Source organism: Trichoplax adhaerens, genomic scaffold, assembly GCF_000150275.1.
Source record: "Trichoplax adhaerens TRIADscaffold_5 genomic scaffold, whole genome shotgun sequence".
Classification (NCBI taxonomy): Eukaryota; Metazoa; Placozoa; class Uniplacotomia; order Trichoplacea; family Trichoplacidae; genus Trichoplax; species Trichoplax adhaerens.
In genome coordinates this window covers 452,039-475,724 of record NW_002060947.1, presented here as the reverse complement: position 1 = coordinate 475,724, position 23,686 = coordinate 452,039, and the positions used below count along the sequence as shown (strand labels likewise).

The 23,686-nt window shown below is 33.8% G+C and overlaps 5 protein-coding genes across 5 annotated transcripts; 2 read left to right on the top strand and 3 right to left on the bottom strand.

Annotated features, from left to right (window-relative positions):
• Positions 1 to 506: 506 nt before the first annotated feature.
• On the bottom strand, positions 507 to 1,816 carry TRIADDRAFT_56148 (uncharacterized protein; the record flags this gene model as incomplete). Its single annotated transcript, XM_002112241.1, has 7 exons — positions 507 to 527; positions 662 to 763; positions 929 to 997; positions 1,134 to 1,199; positions 1,375 to 1,455; positions 1,518 to 1,615; positions 1,774 to 1,816. 7 exons carry the CDS (start codon positions 1,814 to 1,816, stop codon positions 507 to 509), a joined length of 480 nt encoding a protein of 159 aa, XP_002112277.1.
• Positions 1,817 to 3,046: 1,230 nt separating this feature from the next.
• TRIADDRAFT_56147 (uncharacterized protein) lies at positions 3,047 to 3,933 on the bottom strand (the record flags this gene model as incomplete). The annotated part of the gene is made up of 2 exons (XM_002112240.1): positions 3,047 to 3,079; positions 3,592 to 3,933. 2 exons carry the CDS (start codon positions 3,931 to 3,933, stop codon positions 3,047 to 3,049), a joined length of 375 nt encoding a protein of 124 aa, XP_002112276.1.
• A 1,404-nt stretch (positions 3,934 to 5,337) lies between these two features.
• TRIADDRAFT_25386 (uncharacterized protein) lies at positions 5,338 to 9,478 on the top strand (the record flags this gene model as incomplete). Its single annotated transcript, XM_002112693.1, has 4 exons — positions 5,338 to 5,505; positions 8,715 to 8,819; positions 9,013 to 9,111; positions 9,356 to 9,478. 4 exons carry the CDS (start codon positions 5,338 to 5,340, stop codon positions 9,476 to 9,478), a joined length of 495 nt encoding a protein of 164 aa, XP_002112729.1.
• A 2,578-nt stretch (positions 9,479 to 12,056) lies between these two features.
• TRIADDRAFT_56145 (PTTG1IP) lies at positions 12,057 to 12,590 on the bottom strand (the record flags this gene model as incomplete). The annotated part of the gene is made up of 1 exon (XM_002112239.1): positions 12,057 to 12,590. The coding sequence occupies one exon, from the start codon at positions 12,588 to 12,590 to the stop codon at positions 12,057 to 12,059; it is 534 nt and encodes a 177-aa protein (XP_002112275.1).
• Positions 12,591 to 16,501: 3,911 nt separating this feature from the next.
• Positions 16,502 to 22,299, top strand: TRIADDRAFT_25047 (uncharacterized protein; the record flags this gene model as incomplete). The annotated part of the gene is made up of 26 exons (XM_002112692.1): positions 16,502 to 16,606; positions 16,776 to 16,874; positions 17,051 to 17,096; positions 17,178 to 17,218; positions 17,307 to 17,380; positions 17,509 to 17,578; positions 17,670 to 17,723; positions 17,837 to 17,910; positions 18,001 to 18,071; positions 18,172 to 18,212; positions 18,325 to 18,381; positions 18,535 to 18,601; positions 18,828 to 18,919; positions 18,999 to 19,112; positions 19,226 to 19,314; positions 19,407 to 19,464; positions 19,585 to 20,613; positions 20,693 to 20,881; positions 20,950 to 21,024; positions 21,131 to 21,253; positions 21,327 to 21,405; positions 21,509 to 21,570; positions 21,644 to 21,700; positions 21,784 to 21,891; positions 22,016 to 22,104; positions 22,221 to 22,299. Coding segments are annotated over 26 exons (3,042 nt in total), but the record flags the coding sequence as incomplete, so codon positions are not given.
• Positions 22,300 to 23,686: the final 1,387 nt, after the last annotated feature.

The following is a 23,686-nucleotide window of genomic DNA, read 5'->3' as shown; positions in this document are numbered from 1 at the left end:
ATCTGTAATGCCATCGCAGTACTACGAAATTTAGGAAATCTTTAGTCAATTATACTAGACGCTATGCTACAGAAATAGCACTAAAATAGCATAATAGTCCAGCGTAAAAAACTGTTGATAATTATTTTTAGAACTAGTTGAAAAGAAACAAATGTCAGTAGTAATAGTATAATAGTTTTTGTTTATTGACTCTATCTAACTGCAGGAGAGTCTAAAATCAAAAGAATAAAAAATTTTCATAATAATAAATGAAACAGAGTTATATAGAGTAGCAATGTTGTTATCACTGAAACCATTGTGACGCCATAGAAATAAATCGTAACGCAAATATCATGCATGCTAAATCAATCTTTGATCAAAGTTGCAAATCTAAACTCAAAGCAGAACAGTATTTTCAATTTTTTTTAGTTAATTATTAAATTATTCAGTGCCTTTATTCCATATCTATATTACTGAAATAATGATAAATAAAATTTGAAGTAACGGATTCTGGCTAAAAATAAATTTTATCGAGTAACGTGCTGATACTAAATTTAAATTTATACAGATATAGATGCTAATGAATATAGCACGACTGCAAAATCAAAGAATTCGATCGAAAATCCTACCTCTCTTATGATAAGAAATTGATTAATTTACATCGACGAAGATAAAAACTTACTTGGCTCATTATAACGAAATTATTGTCACTGGTATTTAATATTCTCAAAAATTGTTCTCGATGTGGGGTGTTTGATGTTACTGCCGGAACAGTAAAGTCAACCTAAGATATTAAGAATTGATCATAAGAACTTGAGGATATTTCATTTTCTTAAAGACATTGATGATATATAAAACATCAAAAAGTAGCGACTATGCTTCTTAAGTGGCTAAAGCAAGCGATTTTTAAATACAAAATTCGTTCAGGTAAAATAAACACAAGTCTAACTTCTTTCCCATGAAGATAAGCATCCTCTTTCTCAGCGTATTCTAATTGCATATAAGTGCAAAATTCGTTCTATATTAAAAAAAAGTATGGCTTAATATTGTTTAATTTTCGATTCAGATAATAAGCAGTTACATTGGTGTACATTACTACTCGTTACGATTCTCTGACTATTAAAGAATTATTTTTCCGTACGCATATATCTTACCCAACTTATATAGTCATTGCAGCAAGAATCAATTTTCATGAAAAGTAGCTCGATCTGTTCATTATTCTGACAATAATATTGAAAAATCCTCAGTGATGTCATCATCATTACAGTAAGCTATAACGTAGTTCTCTTAATAACATTTACGTATTCTATTTGCTTTATATAAATAGGGTAGTACCATAATATGACTTGATTTGTTTATAATATTATAGCTTTATTATTGTATTTTAAAATTTACATTTCCTTGAAGACCAGCTAATGAGCCAAATACTCTAATAAATTCTTTTTTAGTTAATATTCTTCCTTTATTGGCATTGGCCTAAGTATTCAAAAAATTAGAGATCAAGATCGCTTTATAATTTACTAGATTTGATTTGTTACTTCTAGGGATGTATATTTTTTTATGAATTTAAAAATGCCCTTACGTCGAATGCACTTTTTAGGATATGGAGATGGTCCAAATTGACGTATTCCTCGAGCTAAATAAGATAAAAAGTATGTAATAAAACGATACAATACCGTTCGTAATTCATTTAAAAACAAAATTACAATATAAACTTTTGCAAATAATTGTGACGCTCTTCAATTTTATCGGGCAATATTACGTCAGCGTGTTACCCAAATTAACATTTCTTACATCCGCAATTATTAAATTGTTCTTGAATTAAACAAACTAGCATGAAATTATGAGACGCAACATACAATGAAGTTGGAAAGAAGGTTAACGTATGTGCTAATTATATACAGTTCTTGAAGAAAATATATAGGAAATGGGCAAGGATACAATTCGACGAGAAAATATATAGAAAATGGCCAAGGATATGATGGGTGAAATAATAAAATTACGAAAAAGAGGTAGTTTACGTATATAATGATATAAGCATCAATGATATTTACTTTAATGTAATAGCCATATCTATTGGTTTCTTGATAAACTTTTCTCGACTTTATTTTAAAAGCCATTACTTAACTGACGTTATGATCGTAATGTTTTGGAAATACCTAACAATGATCAGAACTGCTTGGAATAATTTAAATTGACTATGGCGTAGTTGCTTTGAGCTTCTACATTTGAACTATATAAATTGTTTAATGAAATAAAACTAGTTTGACATGCATCAATTGATAATAATTATGTCACTCTTAAAAATATTAATTAGTTAAATTGATCAATCAGGTTCGGCTTTAAACAATAACTTCGTTAAAATTGATGAGGGTATGTATTTTCAATAATATAGTTGGCAGATGGCGTATTGGTATCATTAGTGTTAGAAAATCTTAAAAAGTGAGCTATTGTTAATAGCTATTAATGTAATTATCATAGCTAACGGCAGTCTTCATTTTCATACCAAATTTAATACTAATATATTTGAGTATATAAGGGCTTTCATTATACACCGTAGGAGATACTGATCAAATATGCTGGATTTGATACTGGAATAATAATTCGGAGTGAAGTGATGTCATTGCATAAGATGATCGATGATGTACTAGGTGCATTTAAATTTATGATTCGCAAAAGATAACAATTCACACAGTAGCACAAGTAAATAACAGTCATGGACAAAATACAGAGTGTTATCAGGTTACAACTTGACCAATCCATAGCAACGGAAATAGTAACTGATTTTTTTTAATTTCAGTACAAATTGATCTAACGTAAAAGGCTTTAACACTATATCTGAAGAGACACACATTTATGAAGTAATACACTGATTGAAAGTATTTCATACTATTATTTTACTTTAAGTAAGTATCCGCTTCTTATCATATATTCTTAATATAGGACGTTTTTATGACAATATATTCTACTTCATCGACATTCCATCAATTTTAGCTGAATCGAAAATTATGCTAATTTATTTTAAAAGCAGTTTCAGCATATTTGCATTGATATATGCTAGGGTGATTCACTCATTATTATAAATGCTATCTACATTTTGCTATAAAATTATATTAAAAAAATTTATAATGTTACGACCTATCGTACAAAACCCGTAGAATTATATCGTAGTGTAACGCTGTTTTAATTAATTTCGCAATCATCTAATTCTATTCAATTACTAGTTTGTCGACTCTGTTACAGTACCTTATAGCGCGGATTTAGGATTACAAATTGGCAAATTAATATCGTTTCAGGTATATTGGAAAACGCAGACAATTATATCATTAAAAAATCATGATATACTGCATCAGTGGAAAACACACGGTTATTATACCGTACTGTATAGCGTCATAAGTTGTAACTGAACCAGTCAACTGTTGATTTATAGTTATTTAACAACTTTATATAATGAGATATAAATCCTTCGTTCGATGCAATCATATGATATCATTTATATAAGCAATAACAAATTTGATAAAAGGTGATTGACCTGATGATAGATTTAGTATAAGAGTGTTTAAAATATGACAGTATTCCTTGAAGGTACAACAGGCATGAGATGCATCTTACCTTAATTTTAGATGATGCTGCAGTAGTAGGACGTGACCTAGTATTAGTCGATATGGAAACATTATTAACGGTACTTAATGTTATCCTACGCTGCGTACGGCTGTTTGTCTGCATAGGAACAATACTAGTCCAACCATTAATTGCATTATTATGTTGTGTTCGAGTTTTCGTTCCAATAGGGGTTTGCTGATTTCGGACGTTGTTTCTTAAATTTCTGGATGTAGGGATAGATGTTGCAGGACGTATATCGTCTATGGTAACGGTTTGACGACTAAAATGGGTTTGTAAAGCAGCAGATGCTGAAGAAGGCCGTTGTTTTCGTCTTGAGATTAGGACCGACATCGCTGTAAGTGTACATAAATTAAAATAGAGCAATGATAATAATTTGGAAGGCAGTCTAATATTTTAGAAGTAGATCGAGTACAACACCAAGCATTACTCAAAGCATGTTATGCCATAATATTTGCCCCTTGTATCAATAGAATCAATCACTGTTACCAGTATGGTAAACTAACAAAACAGTACAATGATTATTACTGGAGTATATCATCTATTAATAATATTCTATACAGCAATGGTTACTTGATTTGCTATTACTTCCAAAGAACGATACAACTTTATTTCAAATCTCTGTTGCTAAGTAACCGACGTCGGCGGTCAATAATACATACATAGTATTATAGTCCTTCGGTCATGTAGTCTGTGCAGTGTACAGTACAGTGTACTGTACACTGTACAGTAGGGTACTGTAGGCCTGATCATTTACTGTACTGTACAGTACAGCACACTGTCACGTGCGCCACAGTACAGTACCAACCAAATCCGGACGGATATCGTGACCTACAGTACACTGAATTTGCACATTACAGTACAGTACAGTATTCAGTAACTCGTAAGGTACAGTACCACGTACAGTACAGTACAGTACACTGTCACGTGCGCTCCACCGTACCAACTAAATCCGGATGGACATCGTGACCTACAGTGTACAGTACAGTACAGTACAGTACAGTACATACACTGAATTTGCACATTACAGTACTGTACAGTACACTGTACAGTACAGTATAATTCGGACATTTAAAGTGCTCCAGCGAGTAGCATGGGCTGCTCCAAGCACAAATTGCGCAATGCACATGCTGGTGATTGCAATGACATGAACATGTTGGGAAAGTGCTAATCTAAAACACTCATATTATACTTTGCCATACCTTAACTCCATGGAGTAAAGTAGACTTATTTCATGCCAAGATGATGGAGGGCACAGTTTTCGAGATTAATTGATCACGATAACTTGATGAGGTGCAAGTTTGTGAAACGGCAGCTTGAATTATAATTATAAACCAACAAAGATGCTTTTTTCCTTTTCATGACGTCCACAAGTAGATGGGTAGACGGACGGACAACAACAGACCTTTGAACAAGTGAGTGCCGCGCATTCTAGCCTTTCTACTGTACATACTATATAGTACTTTGGTCCCATTTAGCGCTTAATACAAACGACATCACTGGCTAAAGCCACCGTCAATTGAAATAGAAGCGGTCCATTCTCATCCTCATTGGTTTGCATCGATCGTAAACAGCTACGTAGCCATTTTCTGCGTGGAGAACCGTCATCGTAGTAGTAATAATTTCATTTTCATTCACAGCTATTCAAAACATCGATCGGTCTTGAGACCATCTGATTATTATCACCATCGCTACCCCACTTGATTCATCATTGGTCCGATAAAGAATATTGATACAATGAATGATAGTAATAGCGATCTCGATGGTCGCTCAGATGAGTATCGAATATGCTGTCTAGTGGATGATGGCACAAGATGTCATCGTCAAGCTTCCAACGCCAGTTACTCGAAAAGGATTCAACGAACAGTTGCTCAACGTCATCTTAAATTAACCAGAGAATCGGATGTAAGTACAATCTCCAACTGTTGTTGTTAGTACGGTATTCAGATTTAGCACAGCTAGTATGTGTTGTCAGAAATGATCGGCTAAGGTTCGCATGTACTGTTAGCTAGAAAGGAATACTCAACTCCTAAACCATTGAAATGGAATGGTGGCTGATTTGAGTTCGATAACGCCGTGAAAGAACACAGTGTTGTATTTAAGTCTTTTAACAATAAGAACGTTGATTTTGTTTGATGAATCAGATTTTGGCTGCTTATAGATGAGTTCTAGTCTATAGATCAAGTTGATTCAGGCTTTGTGACGATTATCTAGTTCAGATTCAAGTCGATTCATTGTCACTACAGTAACACTTTCTAGCTAGGTATGAATTCTTCAAGACACGGCTTGCTTAAAACAGTTGCCTGGGCTCTAAAATTGTAACTATCAGTCTTGATGCTTGTACGGTACTGTCGTTTACAGACTTGAAATCTAGGTGAAGTTGCGATTAATGATCGTTGATATAGCCCTCTGCAATTTAGCGCTTTGTATGTATGCTTAGCTGAATTAAGGATACCGTAGCAAGACATCTTGGCGTCTCTGTTGTTTTAAATTTTTCTGTCCTTAGTGCTATTTCCACTTGAAGATATTGAAGCACTTGCGTAATACAGATGCAAACTAAACTGCATGGCACAGTCCGAACAGTGCGTCTACAGGAAAGTGGCTAGTTTTAAAACGACAAGTGCTTGACGTTGTTTTATAGAGTACAGTAATATACTGTATGTTCCACAGTTTTCCTTGAAACGTGCTACGATGAATTAGCCCAGTATATTCATAATGTAGCCATGGCTGAATTTTTCAATCAACTAATCTGCTAACTAGTACTAGAATGAATCACCGATGCTGCCTTCAGCCTGTTTTCAATGCTTAACCTTGCTTCGGTTGATAATTATGGCAGTTTGATTTATGAACCCATTACTTATGTTGCTGTTGATCGACCGTGTTGTAACCGCTTCGTTCATTCCTTACAATAAGAACCGTAATTTTAAAATCCTAAATCAGTACGAGGGAAAATACTACTGTATGCTATCAATATTAGGGAAAATAAATATTACCATCATGGAATAAATCAGGTGATTTAGAGCCAGCTTGACATAAAATAGTCGTGTGCACATACGAGTACAATACATCATTGTAAAGTATACTGATGTTGTACCCCCGCCGACCACAGTACAAAAGTAGTGCATACTATATGAGCCATTGAATGTTGACCATCGTGAGAGCTTGGTAAATTGCTGTTCCCTTATTATGCATACTGTAGTTCTGAATTCGATTCTTAAGTAATAACAATTTAATTGTAGCGGAGGAACTGGATCAACACGGATCCGAAAAGACATACTCGTAGGTGCATCTTGCATGCATCATTCTAAATTGCAGCCAGCAGCCCATGTCCTGCCTGACCTTGCCCAATTGGCCAGTACTAATATTGACAGTGCTTCAGTACTGGGTTAAGTCGGCCACTTCTAGTACTGTGCTCTACGAGCATAATTATAGGATAGCATTGTTTTGACTATACTGTATTGTATGATGATGATGATGATGACTTCAGCAAAGCAATAAAAGGCGATCTCAACATTGCCCAGACTGGCCAGACACATGCTGACGACTTGTCTGAGTTTGAAAGCCAGCTTGTCGCACTATGGCTTCGTAATCGTATTGTACGGGTATAGTTATCAAATTTTATTTTTAAAGCCCACCTCTAAGTACTGCAGTACAGTACATGCAGTGTTTGGGGAGGGGAATTAATTGGATTTGACGAGGAACGACACAAACTATAATTCCTAAAAGATCTATCTGGAAGAGCATCGATTGACTTTCTTGGTGCCTGTAAACTCCATAATTTTAGTTGTAACTCGTTAACGTACAGTACAGTACTGTGCATTACATGTAAGTACTAAAACGATTCACGAGGACTATTAGCCATTGCTTTAGTTTAAAATTGATTTAAAATTGAATGCATCGATGATCAAGTCTATTTCTGTAATCAATCGTAGCTCATGCTACGATAAGATTGATTTTATTTTTTATTTATTGACACCAGACTGTACGGTATTCTACGATTTAAAATTGAATGCATCGATGATCAAGTCTATTGCTGTAATCAATCGTAGCTCATGCTACGAGAAGATCGATTTCATTGATTTATTGATGCCAGACCGTGCGGTATTCTACGATTTAAAATTGAATGCATCGATGATCAAGTCTATTTCTGTAATCAATCGTAGCTCAAGCTACGAGAAGATTGATTTTATTATTTATTTATTGATACCAGACTGTACGGTATTCTACGATTTAAAATTGAATGCATCGATGATCAAGTTTATTTCTGTAATCAATCGTAGCTCATGCTACGAGAAGATTGATTTCATTATTTATTTATTGATACCAAACTGTACGGCATTCTACTCTACTGTATACGATGATTAATTCATTTTCAACAATGAGGTTATTGGACAGACTCGTTTATGTACGCGTATACAGTATACACGTACTATACATACCAACAAACTGAGACACATGATGCCGTAGCTTAATTTTTAGCAACTTATTGTTCATGCAAGTACATTCGAGTATATTAGGCGTAAATAATTATCGTAATTTGAAGACAGTCGCTACAGCTGAGCTCCTGAAGATGAAACATGTACTAGCAGTAGCTAGCCCATTGAACAAATTTGACGTTTTTGTTGTTAATTTACATAATCTACGATTGAAGCAGAAGTGCCATAGTAATGTTACTAATGTACTACATTTTACATATTATGATGATTCGTATAACTTACCCACTTTATTGCATCAATCAATGCTATATTAAAAAAATGGAGTTAAATTGTTTTCCAAGTCTTGACAAATGCTTATGTTAACATTTTTCTAGATAAATGGGTGAGATACAGTACACGAACTCGTATGTGGGCTACATAGCGTGTAATACTGTAGTAATACAGTACCTGTAGAAGATTATTATACATGAACTAGTCCACTACAGTAGATTTTCCTTTAATAGAAATATTTGTATTCGTCACAATGCACAGTGTGTTTCCCTATAGATTTTACACAACAAATTTAGATAATTTCTAAATTTATGTTGTAAAAAATTGAATTCAAAACTTGCTCCGATAGCAAACAGTACAACACCTGATCCTTTTTTCTCTCATCATCTTGATTGCATATTATTTTAGGCTCCACACATCTATATTTGCGACCATCATAAAAATATGATACTAAGTGTTCGTAACAAAGGCAGACGAAGGAAAGAATCGGATGAAGATGGCGAAACTCCAGAGGTAATCATTTTTAAAAATTTCTGTGATGTGGTTACTACAAGATGCGAAACATTATTGAAAGTTGATATGTACGCATGAACATTTAATTAAGTATTAAACGGCGATAGCGGTCTAAACTACCACAGATTATATTATTGGTGGCTGAAAAATCAGTTTACTGTGTCTTGCTCTCACGTATGCAATATTTCTGCAGGTTGACTTTCATCAACTACAAGTTAGTGCTCTTCGACGATACAAGCGTCACTTTAAATTACAGACTAGACCAGGAATGAATAAAGCTCAGTTGGTCGAGGTAAGTTGGCAAAGACCCATATAGGCATAAATTGTCTTCAGTTATAAGATATCTTGTTACTCATATGCATTACTTGTTCTGATTCATGTTGTGACGATAGCGTTTTTATTCAGTTTGCTTTAGCGGCGCTATTTTAGAAATCCGTTATTATAATTGCTTATGCAGCCAACGCTTTACACCTGAAATATCCACTGACATTATGTGATTTATTAATTTATTTTTTTGATATTTGTTGGTTGTGTAGCATTTGCAGAAGCACTTTTATACGATCCCTGTGATTGAGACAGAAGCTCTTTCGTACTTTATCTACATGGTTAAAACGTTTCGCAGTAAATTAGATCAGAAACCTCTGGACGCCTCTCTGTAATTTTAGTATTCCTATTCGAATACGGACTATATATACCTTCAATTGTAGCAGTTAAATTATGTGAAAGGTAACATTGAAATGCAGTGCTTACAATCGCATTGTCACCGTTACATAATATATTAGCTTCAAATACATTGAGAACATAATCATTGTTTTATGGAATACTACTTTGCGCTCATTACTGTAAATGATATTATTAGAACGAATATACAGTAGATAAGTTAGTTGGACCACGTTATAAATAAGATGTATATTTACTAAAGACATTTAAATTGTACGACATCTTAACCCAGCAGTGTCAACGGTCACGTAGTATTGACCTCAAATTGAAGGTGCATTCTGATCTGGTATGTACAACACAAGACGTATAGATTACATTTTAACTGTAAATTGTAAATGCAGACATTCATCTGGAAGCTACATGTAGTTATAGCTTGAATTAATGTTTTGGTCAAAATTTTCTTGATGTTTAGATTTCAGCTTGTGTACCGTATGTATGATACATATTTGTGGGGTTGATAAAGTAAAGTTTATTGTAATCATTCTATTGCATGGGAGATTCTTAACTGTAAGATTTGTGTAAGATCTATCGATTACATAGTAATGTATGACAGCTGTATCGTACCGTAATACTGTATACTAGCCTTAAATATTTGCTTTTAGTTTAACGAAAATATATGAAATAAAGCATTGTTGTGAATAAACTAGTTGGTTGTGTTGAACGGAGGTTGTCTCGTTGGCATGATATTGAAAATAATTTTCAATTTATATTTAAGGCAGTACAGGGAAGTATTATCACAGACTGTACAATGTACTGCACATACATACTGTATATTCGTATAAAGTTTGTTCAAAGAAATAAATAATTGCTACCGGTCAAGAGACTGTTTTGTACCATTCCGGCAGTTTTATGAATTGATTTATCCGGTAGCGGAAGTTAACGATAGTTGTGCAAGTGTCATTTAGTTAGCCAAAATTCTAAATTTTTGCTTCCTAGTAGTTGATCTTAATCAGATAACCGTTATTTTGTGATGGAGCTTATTAAGCAGAGGGAAAACTGTCTCCGTAAGTACAGCTATTTCCAGTCACGAATCTTTAACGTAGAATGTAGTATTGATTGACTGGATACTCAGTAGTATCCAGTCAACGGTATCATCACAAATAGTTCAAGTCCAGTAACGATTGAATATCTTCATTGCTCGTATTTTCCGCAACTTATGCTATTGACATTACGTCATGTTAACCCGCCCGTAAAATTATTATACTAAAAAACAGTATACTGTACAGTACATTGCTGTGCCACTAGCCCACTACGTTGTACGATAGTCATAGAGAGGGTAGACGGTGGAAAAAGGGTAATATTTTTCCATTTTTACTTGAGCAGTCCTCGGTTATCCCTGAGTAGAAGGTACCTGGTACAGTGCGCCGTAAGCACAGCCGCGATGGAAAAAGGGTAATATTTTTACATTTTTACTGGAGTAGCCCCAGGTTGTCCTTGAGTAGAAGGTACCTGGTACAGTACGCAGTTAGTGCAGCCGCGAGCTTGTAAAAGAAAATTCTAATTTCCTCTTCGAATTTACAATTTTTTTTCAAGTCTCTACCAAGAGATCCTACCCTGGTAGAGCGTTGTGACTGAACTTGACGGACAGACAATTACAAGGGTTAATATTACAATTTATGCTGAGTTCATGATAATAATAATTTTTTGGACCTTCTATACTGTACACTTGTATTGAACATTGAGCAATACTGTTACTATATAGTGAGTATATACCAATGTGCGTGTAAGTATGTACAGTATATGCAGTTCCACATCGAATTGAACGCGTTTATACAACGCCTACTTATTTACGGAGATGAGTTTTCACCATTCGATTCGTTTCGGACAATTTTCACTAATATTATAACGTGCTAGGGAAACTTGACTACCTATCATTATTAATACTACCATTCAATAATTGTATATGAAAAGTTATTATCCGAGCATTTTATTCAATAATATTTCATAGTTTATCAATTACCATTATACAATTACAGCGCCGATTACTTCACTAATGCAGTAAGATTACTATTATTTATTATTAATGGTTACTGTACAACATTGAGGTACTGGCAACATACTGTAAAGATGTAAAAAATCGACCGAAATCTTCCTCTAATTTCTAACCTATAGTACAATACTGTAGCTTGCCAACTAGATCGACATTATCAAACTTTGGTTGTGAGATATTTCGGTCTTAAAATATCAGCTATGTCACGCATAATAAACTAATGCGTTACGATACTGTTGTAGGTATACAGTACAATGAATTGATAGTCACGCATCGACTTTCAAGTAAATTATAGAGGACACGATTATCATACTTTAAACATTGGCATATTCAGTCCATACAGCAAAATCTGCGTTACAAATTACGATAATACAATCATCGTTCAACGCTATAAGGCAGAAGCAACGCCTGATCATGCAGTAACTCCTCACTTATAAGGCATTTAGGAACTTTTCAATGTAGACTTTTTTGTCTTATTTTATTCTATTCTACGCTACACTATAGACTGTAACAAGTAATACTGGAATTTAGGCCATTCTAGAATACATTGAATCGTCACCATCTTTGAACAAACCATACTTGCGTCGAATGTCGTCACGTTTCGCTTGCCTTTCAGATTTTCGTCGATCCGATGCCTCTTTTCTTCGATCCAACTCTGCCTGGAATTGTGCTTGATCACGCTGGATTTTGCGCTTGTTATTGCGACAGCAACAATAATAAATGGTACAGCCAAGGGCGATCAGTAATACACCGGCTGTTGTAGGTACAGCGATCAATAGAACAAGAGTAGAAAAAAAGCACTGTCCAAGGAAGGAGTCATTTTTAGCACATTGGCTTTCAGGCGGGATAAAATTTTTAATAGTAGGGTCGTATTTCCAACAAACTTTACTAGAGCCGCAATAGTAGCAGTGATGTGTACCAACGCAGTCGCCACAACTGCCGTTGTACTTTCTACAATCGACAGGTTTTTCTGTAGGTTTGACGGTAGTGTCAGCCAAACAGTATTGAGTAAAAACGGTTAAAATCAAGATCGATAACGAAATACGTAGTAAGACATTCATCATGTAAGACTTTTCTACTTTTTAAAGTGCAATTGTAATTTTCTGTCCTGTTTCAAGACGCAATGAGTGGTCACTTGGCGAAAATGTGATCAAGAGTTGTTAATGAAAAGGTTTACCGATGGCTTCTTGACTAAAATCCTTCAATGTTGTTTTCAAGCAGTTTTTCCGTGAATTTTCTCTGATGTCACGCTTATACAGTACAGTACAGCGCAGTAGGGTGTACAGCACATTACAGTACTGTATACTGTAGTGTACTGTATTCAAAGTTTTCCCGCACGACCGTACGGTACGTACTGTACGGTAAATACTGTACAGTGTTATGTCACTAACCGTAAATCTATTTTTGTACAATGAGTTTTATAGTACTGTACTGTACGTATAATGTACCCTAATATAGAAATTAATAATTGTACTGTACCGTGCTGTAAATTGCAACTTTGATTCGCGATTGGATTTAGAACAAAACAAACAATCACTTGATCAAAGAAAGATTTCATTGGCTAAGCGATGCTTAACCATTAAGTGCAGTAGTTGTTGTTGTCTGTACTGTACTGTACTGTACGGTCAGTACCATACTGTACAGTGTACAGTGTACAGTACTGTACTCCTACAGTATGTACTGTACTGTACTGTACAGTGTACACTGTACAGTAGGCCTGATCATTTTGCATAAATTGAATTTTTTTATACAGTACTGTACACTTCGTTTAAGCTTTCCTAGTGATACATTAGACATGCATTGACATACTGTATCTAAAAAAAAAAAAAAATCAATCAATCGTCCAATTACGGTACAGTACTGTACACTGTACAGTTGTTGTACTGTACCGTATAATGTACTGTACATTGTACAGTGTACAGTACTGTACTGTACAAACCCAATTTGAACTAACAATAGATTGTCATGTCGCTCATACTGTACAGTACAGTACAGTAGAGGGTCTCTCGTGTACTGTACACTGTACTGTACACTGTACTGTAGAAAAAGACTGGAGTGGGAAACGTACCTTGATTTCTATGAATCGATGCAAGCGAAATCGAACCGTCTATCATTGCATAACCACAACGTTCTTGACCGACAAACGATATCGTATGAACGCTAAAATCTGCTATTGTTCATTCGGTAGATGGATTACAGCAGTGGCACTGGCAAAAGGGAATCAACGCTAATTGATTACTTACGTTTTACCATTTTGATGGGTCTACAGAGACTGTCAAGTAGTCAAGAAGTAGTCCATTTATTGCCATAGTGGATTGTCAACGATTCTGGATTAACAAGCGTCTATTGCGCGCCAGAGCTTTGATCGCTGACGTCTTATGCTAACAACTGACGCCTACCGACCACAACGTGATACCGACCTAGGCTGACCAATGGATCCTGCGGAAAGTTCCGAAAAAGTTTCGCTCTTGTCTTCTCAATCGGAAAAGACACTTTTCTTTGAGAAAGAGAGATTCAGTAAGCTTCGAAAATGTGAGTTTGTCTGTGATGAGGAGTATGAGTGATCATTTTCAGTACTAATATCAGCGATAAGACGACTAGAAAGAGCAGTGGTGGACAGCAGTAGGAAATACTTTCTGTTCGCATCTTTTCCTATGCAAAACATAGGGGCGTGATACGTACATGACTGTAATCTCCTCAACTCTGCAATTCTATTAAATAATTTCGTCCCAGACATACTCTGCTTGAATGACTGTAGATAATAGCGTTCGGATTGAACTAGTCATGAGCATTTGCATGCAATTCTTGTTAGTTCATAACAGTAATCCCTGCACTTCCAACGCGGTCAAGTTGAATGGATGATAAAAGTACTTTTCATAGACCGGATTGGTGAACAATGCATTCTCGGATGTTGAATTGTCCGTAGAGTTTGTTCCGCAAGGTCTTGATTGCTTTCAAATAATTTATTTCAAAGCCTACTTTTGACAATCTATCTTCATGGAGCATGGCAATAGGTACAATTGACCCATTTACTAGGCATTATACAGCATAGCTATGAACAAGATACTGTACAACTGATTTCTTCTTCTTGAAAGAAACCATACTATGTTAGTGTACATATTGTTATTGAATGGGATCAAGAACGGCAACCTTGACCGAGAGGATAGAGTGCTGTATCGGCGACTATCAATGTGGTTCAATTCACTTTATCAAAACTAGGTGTCTTATATATTTTGTAGACTAAGAATGATCAAGCTGTCGTGGCAATCAGAATTGATAAATCAATTTACAACGTATCGTGTACTGTACTTATTTTTGAAATATCCGGTTTGAGTTGACGTATAAGTGTGACTGAATTGTTGTGAATTCTTCATCAGTCGTTGGTTGAATGTTACTGCGTTCATAAATTAATTAATTGCCTTTGGTATACTGTACATGTATAATCAGGGACACACTTCAATATTGAAAGAGTACATTTGTCGGTAGTTTTGTTATGATATACATTTCAAGATTAGCTTGAATTTTTGAGCGTATGGTGCTTAATGTCGATGTGATTATCAAGTTCTCTCTTACATATACAACTCCATTAATTATTATCATAGCGATGAAATGATTCCATTTGTAATTTATCCTGCGAAAGAGTACAGTATAAAGATTCTCAAATTGATACTGTATCAATAACTTCAAAGCTTTCAATGTTTCCAATCTTCTGTTTTGGGTCTATCATCATTGATTCGCGGATCCTTTTAAATTTTACAACTAACTATTCATGATTGCTACTAGAACAAAGGACATTAAGTCTTGCTACAACAGTTATATCACTGTATACTGTATGTCTTTTTACTCTTGTAGTATCTAAAATGGTCCATGGTGATATATTAGGCGAAGACATACAGTATACTGTACAGTACATATACGCCAGTATACTCTTGAAGACACTCTATAAAGAAATCTTGTATCAGCATTCCTTTTTCTCGCACATTCTGTTATCCTTGAAATTGAAATGGATGATTGCGTGTAGTACTGAACTTAATATTTCTTTTCAATTTCTTCCGTATTGATGTTTCATGTTCGCATTTTGATACGCAGCCTGTGAATCACTACGTCTAGGAAAAAACCTGCATTAATAATAATGATCCCTTCTACTTTGTATTTACCATTGAGTATCAATGGAAAAGACTGTATTGGATATTGCCTTTTAGTATTGCCAATTTCTATATACTCTTTCCAATATTCCAGCCTGCTTTAGCAATACATTTTGTTGCACGTCGCTTGCCTAATTAAAGATACTAGTATGTCAACGTATCAAGTCAAATTTGCTATTTACTACACCTACTTTAATATCATTTATACGCTCCTATTTTAAAACGCACAATTTAATAGAAATTCGTCTCGCGGAACTCGTCCTATTCACCACGCGCATTTTAATTAATTTTACATGAATTGTTTATACTAAAATAATTAATAGCGAATTTATTACTAATCTGTACAGATTTCTTAAACGATCTATAGATTATTACTTAATCTTTTTCATTCATATGGTACATTACTATGTAATCACTCAGATTATTAAATTATCACTAGGAATAAAAAAACTTCCTGATTGGTTATATGCGATAACTTTATGATAAATAACTTCTTTGGCTTCAAGTAAGACACCGAAGTACGTCGCTGATTAATTTTAACCTTATCTTATTTTGTTGATATTATAGACTTTCATAAGGAAACGGTTAATCCAGATGATCCCTTAACGTCACAACAACAACAAACCAGTCAGCGCCTCATTGGTATCAACGTACCACAAGAGAAGAGTTATAAATCAAATTCAGTTAGGTAAGACATTTAAAACAACATGACATTTCAAGCAAAGGTGAAAACATACGCGTATTGACAGTATATTCTTATTCTGTCTGTAGTTGATATAATCAGTTCGCTTGATAGCTCTAAAATTAAATTCTTTCTTTTCATAAATTTTAGCACTGCCAAGTACAACCTTATTACCTTTTTCCCGAAATTTTTATTCGAACAATTTAGCCGCTATGCAAATTTGTTCTTCTTATTTATTACCTTAATTCAGGTTAGAAGTATGGACATTGAATGCTTTTACTATTTGCTATTTACGCGTTAGAGAAAAATTTGACTTTAAATTTTTATTATTGAGTATAAGTACTGTATATCGATTATCCCATTATTATGTATCAATTTATAATGATTTATAATACGACCATGTATAATATTTTTATTAGCAAATTCCCGGTGTGTCGCCCACTGGTAAATGGAGTACAGCTGGACCTTTAATACTTGTACTGAGCATTTCTGCGATTAAAGAACTTATCGAAGATTATGTTCGTAACGCTAATATTCCTATTGTTAATATACATAAATTAACTACGTACTCTCAAGATAGCAGCAAACACCTCTTTCACTATTAGTTAGATTAAATTAGTGTACTTTTAGTAGAAGGTAACAAAGACGAATTTAACTTTATTGTATATATAATTATTTTTACTAACTATTAAAGGCGCGTCATAAGGCCGATAGAGAAGTGAATCATTCAAAAATTTTAGGTAAGCTAGTAAAATAGTAAAATATACATGTTTATCAGAATCTACAAATACAGTTCAAAATTTTTTCAAATCTTTTATTAGTTGCACGTGGTGAAAAATTTGTCCTTGATGAATGGAGAAATGTTAGTAGAATTTTAATTAAATATTGAAATACACGTAGTTATTATATCTTGCCAAAAACTCGAATTTACATTTGTCCAACTTTTATAGATTGTCACAGGAGATATTGTAAAAGTGACAAACTGCCAACTCTTTCCATCAGATTTAATTTTGTTATCTTCGAGGTAGGTATTGATAACTAATCTACAATCTGTTTAGATTAGTAAAGGTAATTCATACCATACATATATGATAAACGCCCACTTCATGGAGTCTTGTAATCAGCCCTAAAAATAGTTTTTATAAATTTCAGTGAACCACAAGGAATGTGCTACATTCAGACAGCAAACCTTGATGGTGAAACAAACTTAAAAATTCGCCAGGTAAAAATATTTTGTGAATATGTATGAATCAAATTATACCCTATACGCTTACATTAGAAGCCAAGTTTAAAGAAAGCTATTAATTTGCTAGGCGCTACCAGAAACGGCCTCTAAAAATTCCATACATGACTTGCAAGATCTCCAGGTTTGCACTTTTCGATTGACAACTGTAGAAACCGGTTATTTTTCGATTAGTAATTTGCCCATTCTAACCACTAAGTTGTAATTTATATACTGGATATTCTTATAAATTTGTAGGGATACGTTGAATGTGAAGGTCCAAATAACCGCTTGTACAGATTTGTTGGCAACTTATCCATACAAGGACAAGAGTTAGTTTGCATTCGATGGTAGTTATCAAGTTTAGTAATGTATCTTTGCTTGTTATTGTAATTCTGGGCTTTTATTTAATCTTTATGTAGACCAGTTCCTATAGGAGCTAATCAAATTTTGTTACGGGGAGCACAATTAAGAAATACCCAATGGGTTTACGGTTAATTGCTTTTACCTTTACTGTTCTAATAAATAATGTTTATAATTAATATATTAATCCTTTACGTCAGCGATAAGCTTAATTCTTACCTTCATCATAGGTCTTGTAATATACACTGGACATGAATCCAAACTTATGCAGGTATTTTTTTTCCCTAATGTTTGTTTAAAGTAATATTTACAGTCTCGAATAAAACGTATATACCGTAAATATATTACTAATTAATTATTGTCCCCCAAATTTGAACAATTAGAATACGACAATGGCGCCGATAAAGCGTTCCAACGTGGAGCATGTTACGAACGATCAGGTAACGTAATAATATCGAATAAGTACGTTTTGACCTTAAAGTAAAAGCTGCCTCAATTATGTCACCACTTCCTTCAAAATATCTTGTAATTACTAGGAATATATGATATTAGCTGATTTCGTCAAGAAACTAATGCCATTTTTTTTATGATAGATAATTTTTCTCTTTTTCCTCTTGATTGGACTGTCATTGCTAAGTGCTATTGTATATGAAGGCTATAGTGGTAATAAATAAATACTTATAATTATTTTATTTAATTAGTAAATTTAGATTATCATAAATAAGTCACCTTTTAATTTTTAGCTGTTCCAGCGCATATTGCTTGGAGAACAAGATTTGAAGGTTGTCCTTAGAAATGAATTCTTTATTAAAATGCTCTATGAAAAAAATTTTATTTGCATTCTATGCCATTTTGCAGTAAGATAACAAAGGTTGATGTTTTTTAGGGTTGAAACCTGCAAAATTTGGCATGGCTTTTCTTACTTTCGTAATTCTGTACAATAATTTGATACCGATAAGCTTAATTGTGACTCTAGAGGTCAGTTTATGGAGGATTATATTATTTTTACAGTTAGTTATTTAATAAATTTAATTTTAATATAAGTATAATATTTCAGATTGTGCGCTTCGTGCAAGGGCTACTGATTGGCTGGGATTTAGACATGTACTACGAGCAAACCGATACTCCTGCAAAAGCTCGAACATCTAATCTAAATGAAGAATTGGGCCAGGTTAGTCATATAATGAGATATCAACCATCTCATTAATTGATTGCTTAAATAATTCGTTGCAAATTTCATATCATCAGTTACTATAGTAATCTGAGAAAACTCTTCAATCCTAGGTTAAATATGTATTCTCCGATAAAACGGGTACATTAACTCGCAATGTAATGGAATTTCGAAGATGTTCAATAGCCGGAAAAGTTTATGGGTAAATTACGATATACTGTACTTGACAACAAATACGTATATCTAGCAGTGCTATTAATTATATGTATTCGTACATTATAACATTAACAGAAGTATTGAGGGGCATGGCTTTGATGATACAAACTTACTAAAAGACTTGTCAGAACCTGCTGTAAGTCGTTCCCAATCTATTATGTAGCAGTCACTGATTAATTTAATGAAGTTATGGGTTATGTATACAATAACTTATAATGTTGATTCATAACGTTATTTAATTTATCAACATTTTCAGGGAATTGCTCCAATAATTCGCGAGATGCTAACGATGATGGCCATTTGTCATACTGTAATACCTGATTATCAAAATGAAGATAAATCTATCGTAACTTACCAAGCGGCATCTCCGGATGAAGATGCAATTGTATGTGCTGCTCGAAATATCGGATTTACCTTCACTGCTAGAACCCCTAATACAGTTACTATTCGGGTCTTGGGAAAGGAAGAAATTTATGAAGTACTGAGCGTTCTAGAATTTAACAGTACTAGAAAAAGAATGTCAGTTATCGTTAGGTGTCCTGATGGCAAAATAAAATTATACTGTAAAGGCGCTGATAGCGTTATTTATGCCAGATTACATGCTGGTGGATCACCATTCGCAGATCAAACTTCTGATCAGTTAAGAGAATTCGCCGTTGATGGTCTCCGAACTTTGTGCTTTGGAATGCGAGAGCTCACAGAAAGTCAATTCAGTGAATGGAATGAAATGTTTAAGCAAGCGAGTACAGCAATGGAAGACAGAGACAGCAAGATAGATGAAGCTGCAGAATTGATTGAAAAGGAATTGTATCTAATTGGAGCCTCTGCCATAGAAGATAAGTTACAAGAATATGTTCCTGAAACTATCGCAGCTTTAGCGAAGGCTGGCATCAATTTATGGGTCTTAACAGGCGATAAGCAAGAAACTGCTATCAACATTGGATACTCTTGTCGCCTTCTAAACGATGATATGGCAATACTAATTGTGAATGATTCTACGCTAGCTGGCGTAAGGACTACGCTATATAACCATGTACAAGCATTTGGTGATAACCTTCGTAAAGATAACAATACTGCATTGGTTATTGATGGACACGCGCTACAGTTTGCGTTAGAGAAAGAATTAAAAGATATTTTTTTAGATATTGCATTATCCTGTAAGTCAATTATTTGTTGTCGAGTTTCTCCTTTACAAAAATCTTTGGTTGTCCAACTCGTTAGAAATGAAGTGAAGGCTATTACGTTAGCTATCGGTGATGGAGCAAATGATGTCGGTATGATTCAGGTAAGAATTGTTTTCAAGAGCTATGTTGTTTTATATTATTATATCATAGCACCCTCTAAGGTATATTTTTTATTGTTAGACCGCCCACATTGGTATTGGTATTAGCGGTCAAGAAGGAATGCAAGCTGTTTGTGCTGCTGACTATAGTATCGCACGATTCCATTTCCTTCGTAAATTATTATTTGTTCATGGAAATTGGAGCTATAATAGGATCTGCAAATGTATTTTATATTGCTTTTACAAGAATTATACACTTTACTTAATTGAGGTAACGGATAGCAATGAGCTCCATAAATGATGCTGTTTTCACCAATTAAATAGTTCATTTTTTGCCAGTTTTGGTTTGCCACGGTTAATGGATTTTCTGGACAGACTCTATTTAATCAATGGACAATATCTGTTTACAATATTGTAAGACAATGAGATGAACTATTTATGGATAATAATTTTATGCTTATTTTGTAATATCAACTTAAGCTTAATGCGCATAACAGTAATAATTAAACTGAATTTATAGATCTTTACCTCCCTGCCTCCCATCGCTATCGGCATTTTTGATCAAACGTTATCACCTAAGAGTCTTCTACAATATCCGAAACTGTATAAAGAAACACAAAAAAATGATACTTACAATACTAAGGTTAGAATAATCAGATATTAAAATTTCATTTTAATTAGAATCAAGTCATATTCTAAGGTTACTTTTAATGTAGGTCTTTTGGCTTTGGACACTAAACGCAGTATTCCATACTTTAGTTATATTTTGGTTAATCATCCTTGCATTCACTCATGGTAAGTCTTAGTTCTGGAATAGTAGTTAATTACGCTTATAAAATTTTATCGACGTAGATCCAATAATCTTGTAATAATCGTAATGTTGATTTTTACCATTAAGAAATACCATTCATTAATGGCAAAGTGGTTGGTGAATGGTTTGTGGGAAACGTTATTTATACGGTACGTAATGAAATTTCATGACATTTAACAAATCATTATTAGTTAATATAGATTACATTTCATTTCGGCATAGGCTGTTGTTGTAACCGTGAATCTAAAGATTGCCCTTTTAACTGATTATTGGAATTGGGTAAAGTCTTTTATTTGATTATCATTTAAAGATAATTAAGAGTATATCGAACTCAATACTATATTAATCTCTTAAAATTGAAGGTTACACATTTAGTCATTTGGGGTAGTATTATTAGCTGGTTCCTGTTTCTATTCATGTTTTGCAATCTTTGGCCAGCGGTTGATATCGGTTCAAATATGGCCGGTTTGGTGGGTATTTGAAATATTCATAAAGTTAGACGTAATGTTGTACTTTAGACACTATGTGATAGTGTGTTAATTTTTCAAGAGACTCCTTAAAGCTAAATTGTTTACTTTTTTATCTTGAATTAAGGAATTGATTATGTTTAAATGCCCATCATTTTGGTTTACGGTGATAATTGTTGCTGTGATAACTCTTTTCCGGGATTGCGTTTGGGCAATGTACGTAATGATATCAGATAAAGTATAGAATTCATACTTATTATAATTATTGCAATATTATGTATACCTACTTTTAAGGAAGCCCTTATCTCAATAAATAATTACAAATATAATAGAATTCAAAGAACATTTTTTAAGACTTTAACCCAGGAAGTACAGGAGCTTGAACAAAGACAGGTTAGTAACAATGGATAAGTGCTTTTATTTTTTTACCATTTCCCTTATGATTATTATAACACTATTTTACCTTTTTTGTTATCTTTTATTATGGGTATTTTCTGTAATTTTTTGATTTTCATTCACGCAGGGTGATATTGAAACACGACTAAAGGGTAGTGATATCAAGGATACGATATGGTACGTACTGGCATGCAAAGAATTAGTTAGTACTTGTAACGTTAATTACTAATGTCAAGTACTTAAATTACTTTTTTGAACCATCTTGCAGGAAACATTTACCAATAATTGCCTTTGGTGGTAACGCTAGATACAATGCACAAAGTGTGTATTGCAATAGAGTTTAGATAGTTGCATAAGGCTTTACACGAAATACCGGTACTAAGTAATACTCGTTTAACAATTTTTAGGTGGTTTTGCTTTTTCGCAAGAAGAACATGGTGCTACTTCGCAGGTAGGTATCGATACGTAGACAGATCTATACTATCGTCAAATTGCGCATTATATAATTTTGAGCTTCATTCAAAGTATATTTTACAACGCATTCACGTAGTTTATTTTTAATTTTAACTGCAGGCTGAACTTATTCGAAGATACGATAGTAGCGTTGAAAAACCCTTAGGCGATTAAATGCTAAATTATCGATCTTAATATTTGTTTATGAAGCAGACATTTTGCATTAGGCTTAGCTGCATTAATGACTATTGAAATTTGCTTCATACTGATAGCTCTATGTAGCACCGCAGATATTGCTTGAATGAATCTATTTTAGTTTACTGGGGTTTTACCCGAAGCACAATAAGTGACTATATGTTTTAAAATATAAAGTATATGTTTATACGGCTGGAAAAATTTTAGAAATCGTATTTACGTAAGTTTGTTATGTAGCCGCCGTAGCGAAAGTAGCACAGCTATGACAAAGCTCGAATTACCTTACTGTATATTACGATAAGTTATTATTGTAAATAGAAACTCATCGTGCTGGAAGAAAATTATTTCTTATCAGATTATTTATTGATCATTTTATTTATTTAATAATGCTGAAAATAATTACATTGTTGTTTAAATCCTGTTTCTTGTGGCACTAGTTTTAAGGTTATCGCAAGGCTTCATAGTTCAGCTACTAAAATGAAATGTTTTATAGTGAAATAATTTAGAATAGTTTAAAATCTAGTTCATTTTTATTACTAATTTATTTCAGCATTTGGTGTACTGGTGCTTGAAGATATCGACTAAATTGCGCTTAAAAGTTTTATGCATCATTTTTGACTTTGCTGAGAACTAATTAGCTGTAAAGTTATTCTTGGAGTTTTACGCATAAAAATAGTTACACTAAAAGAACACTGCATAACTGGTATTCAGAATGAGTTGTATTACGTAGAAGTGGTTCAATTCTAACCGACGT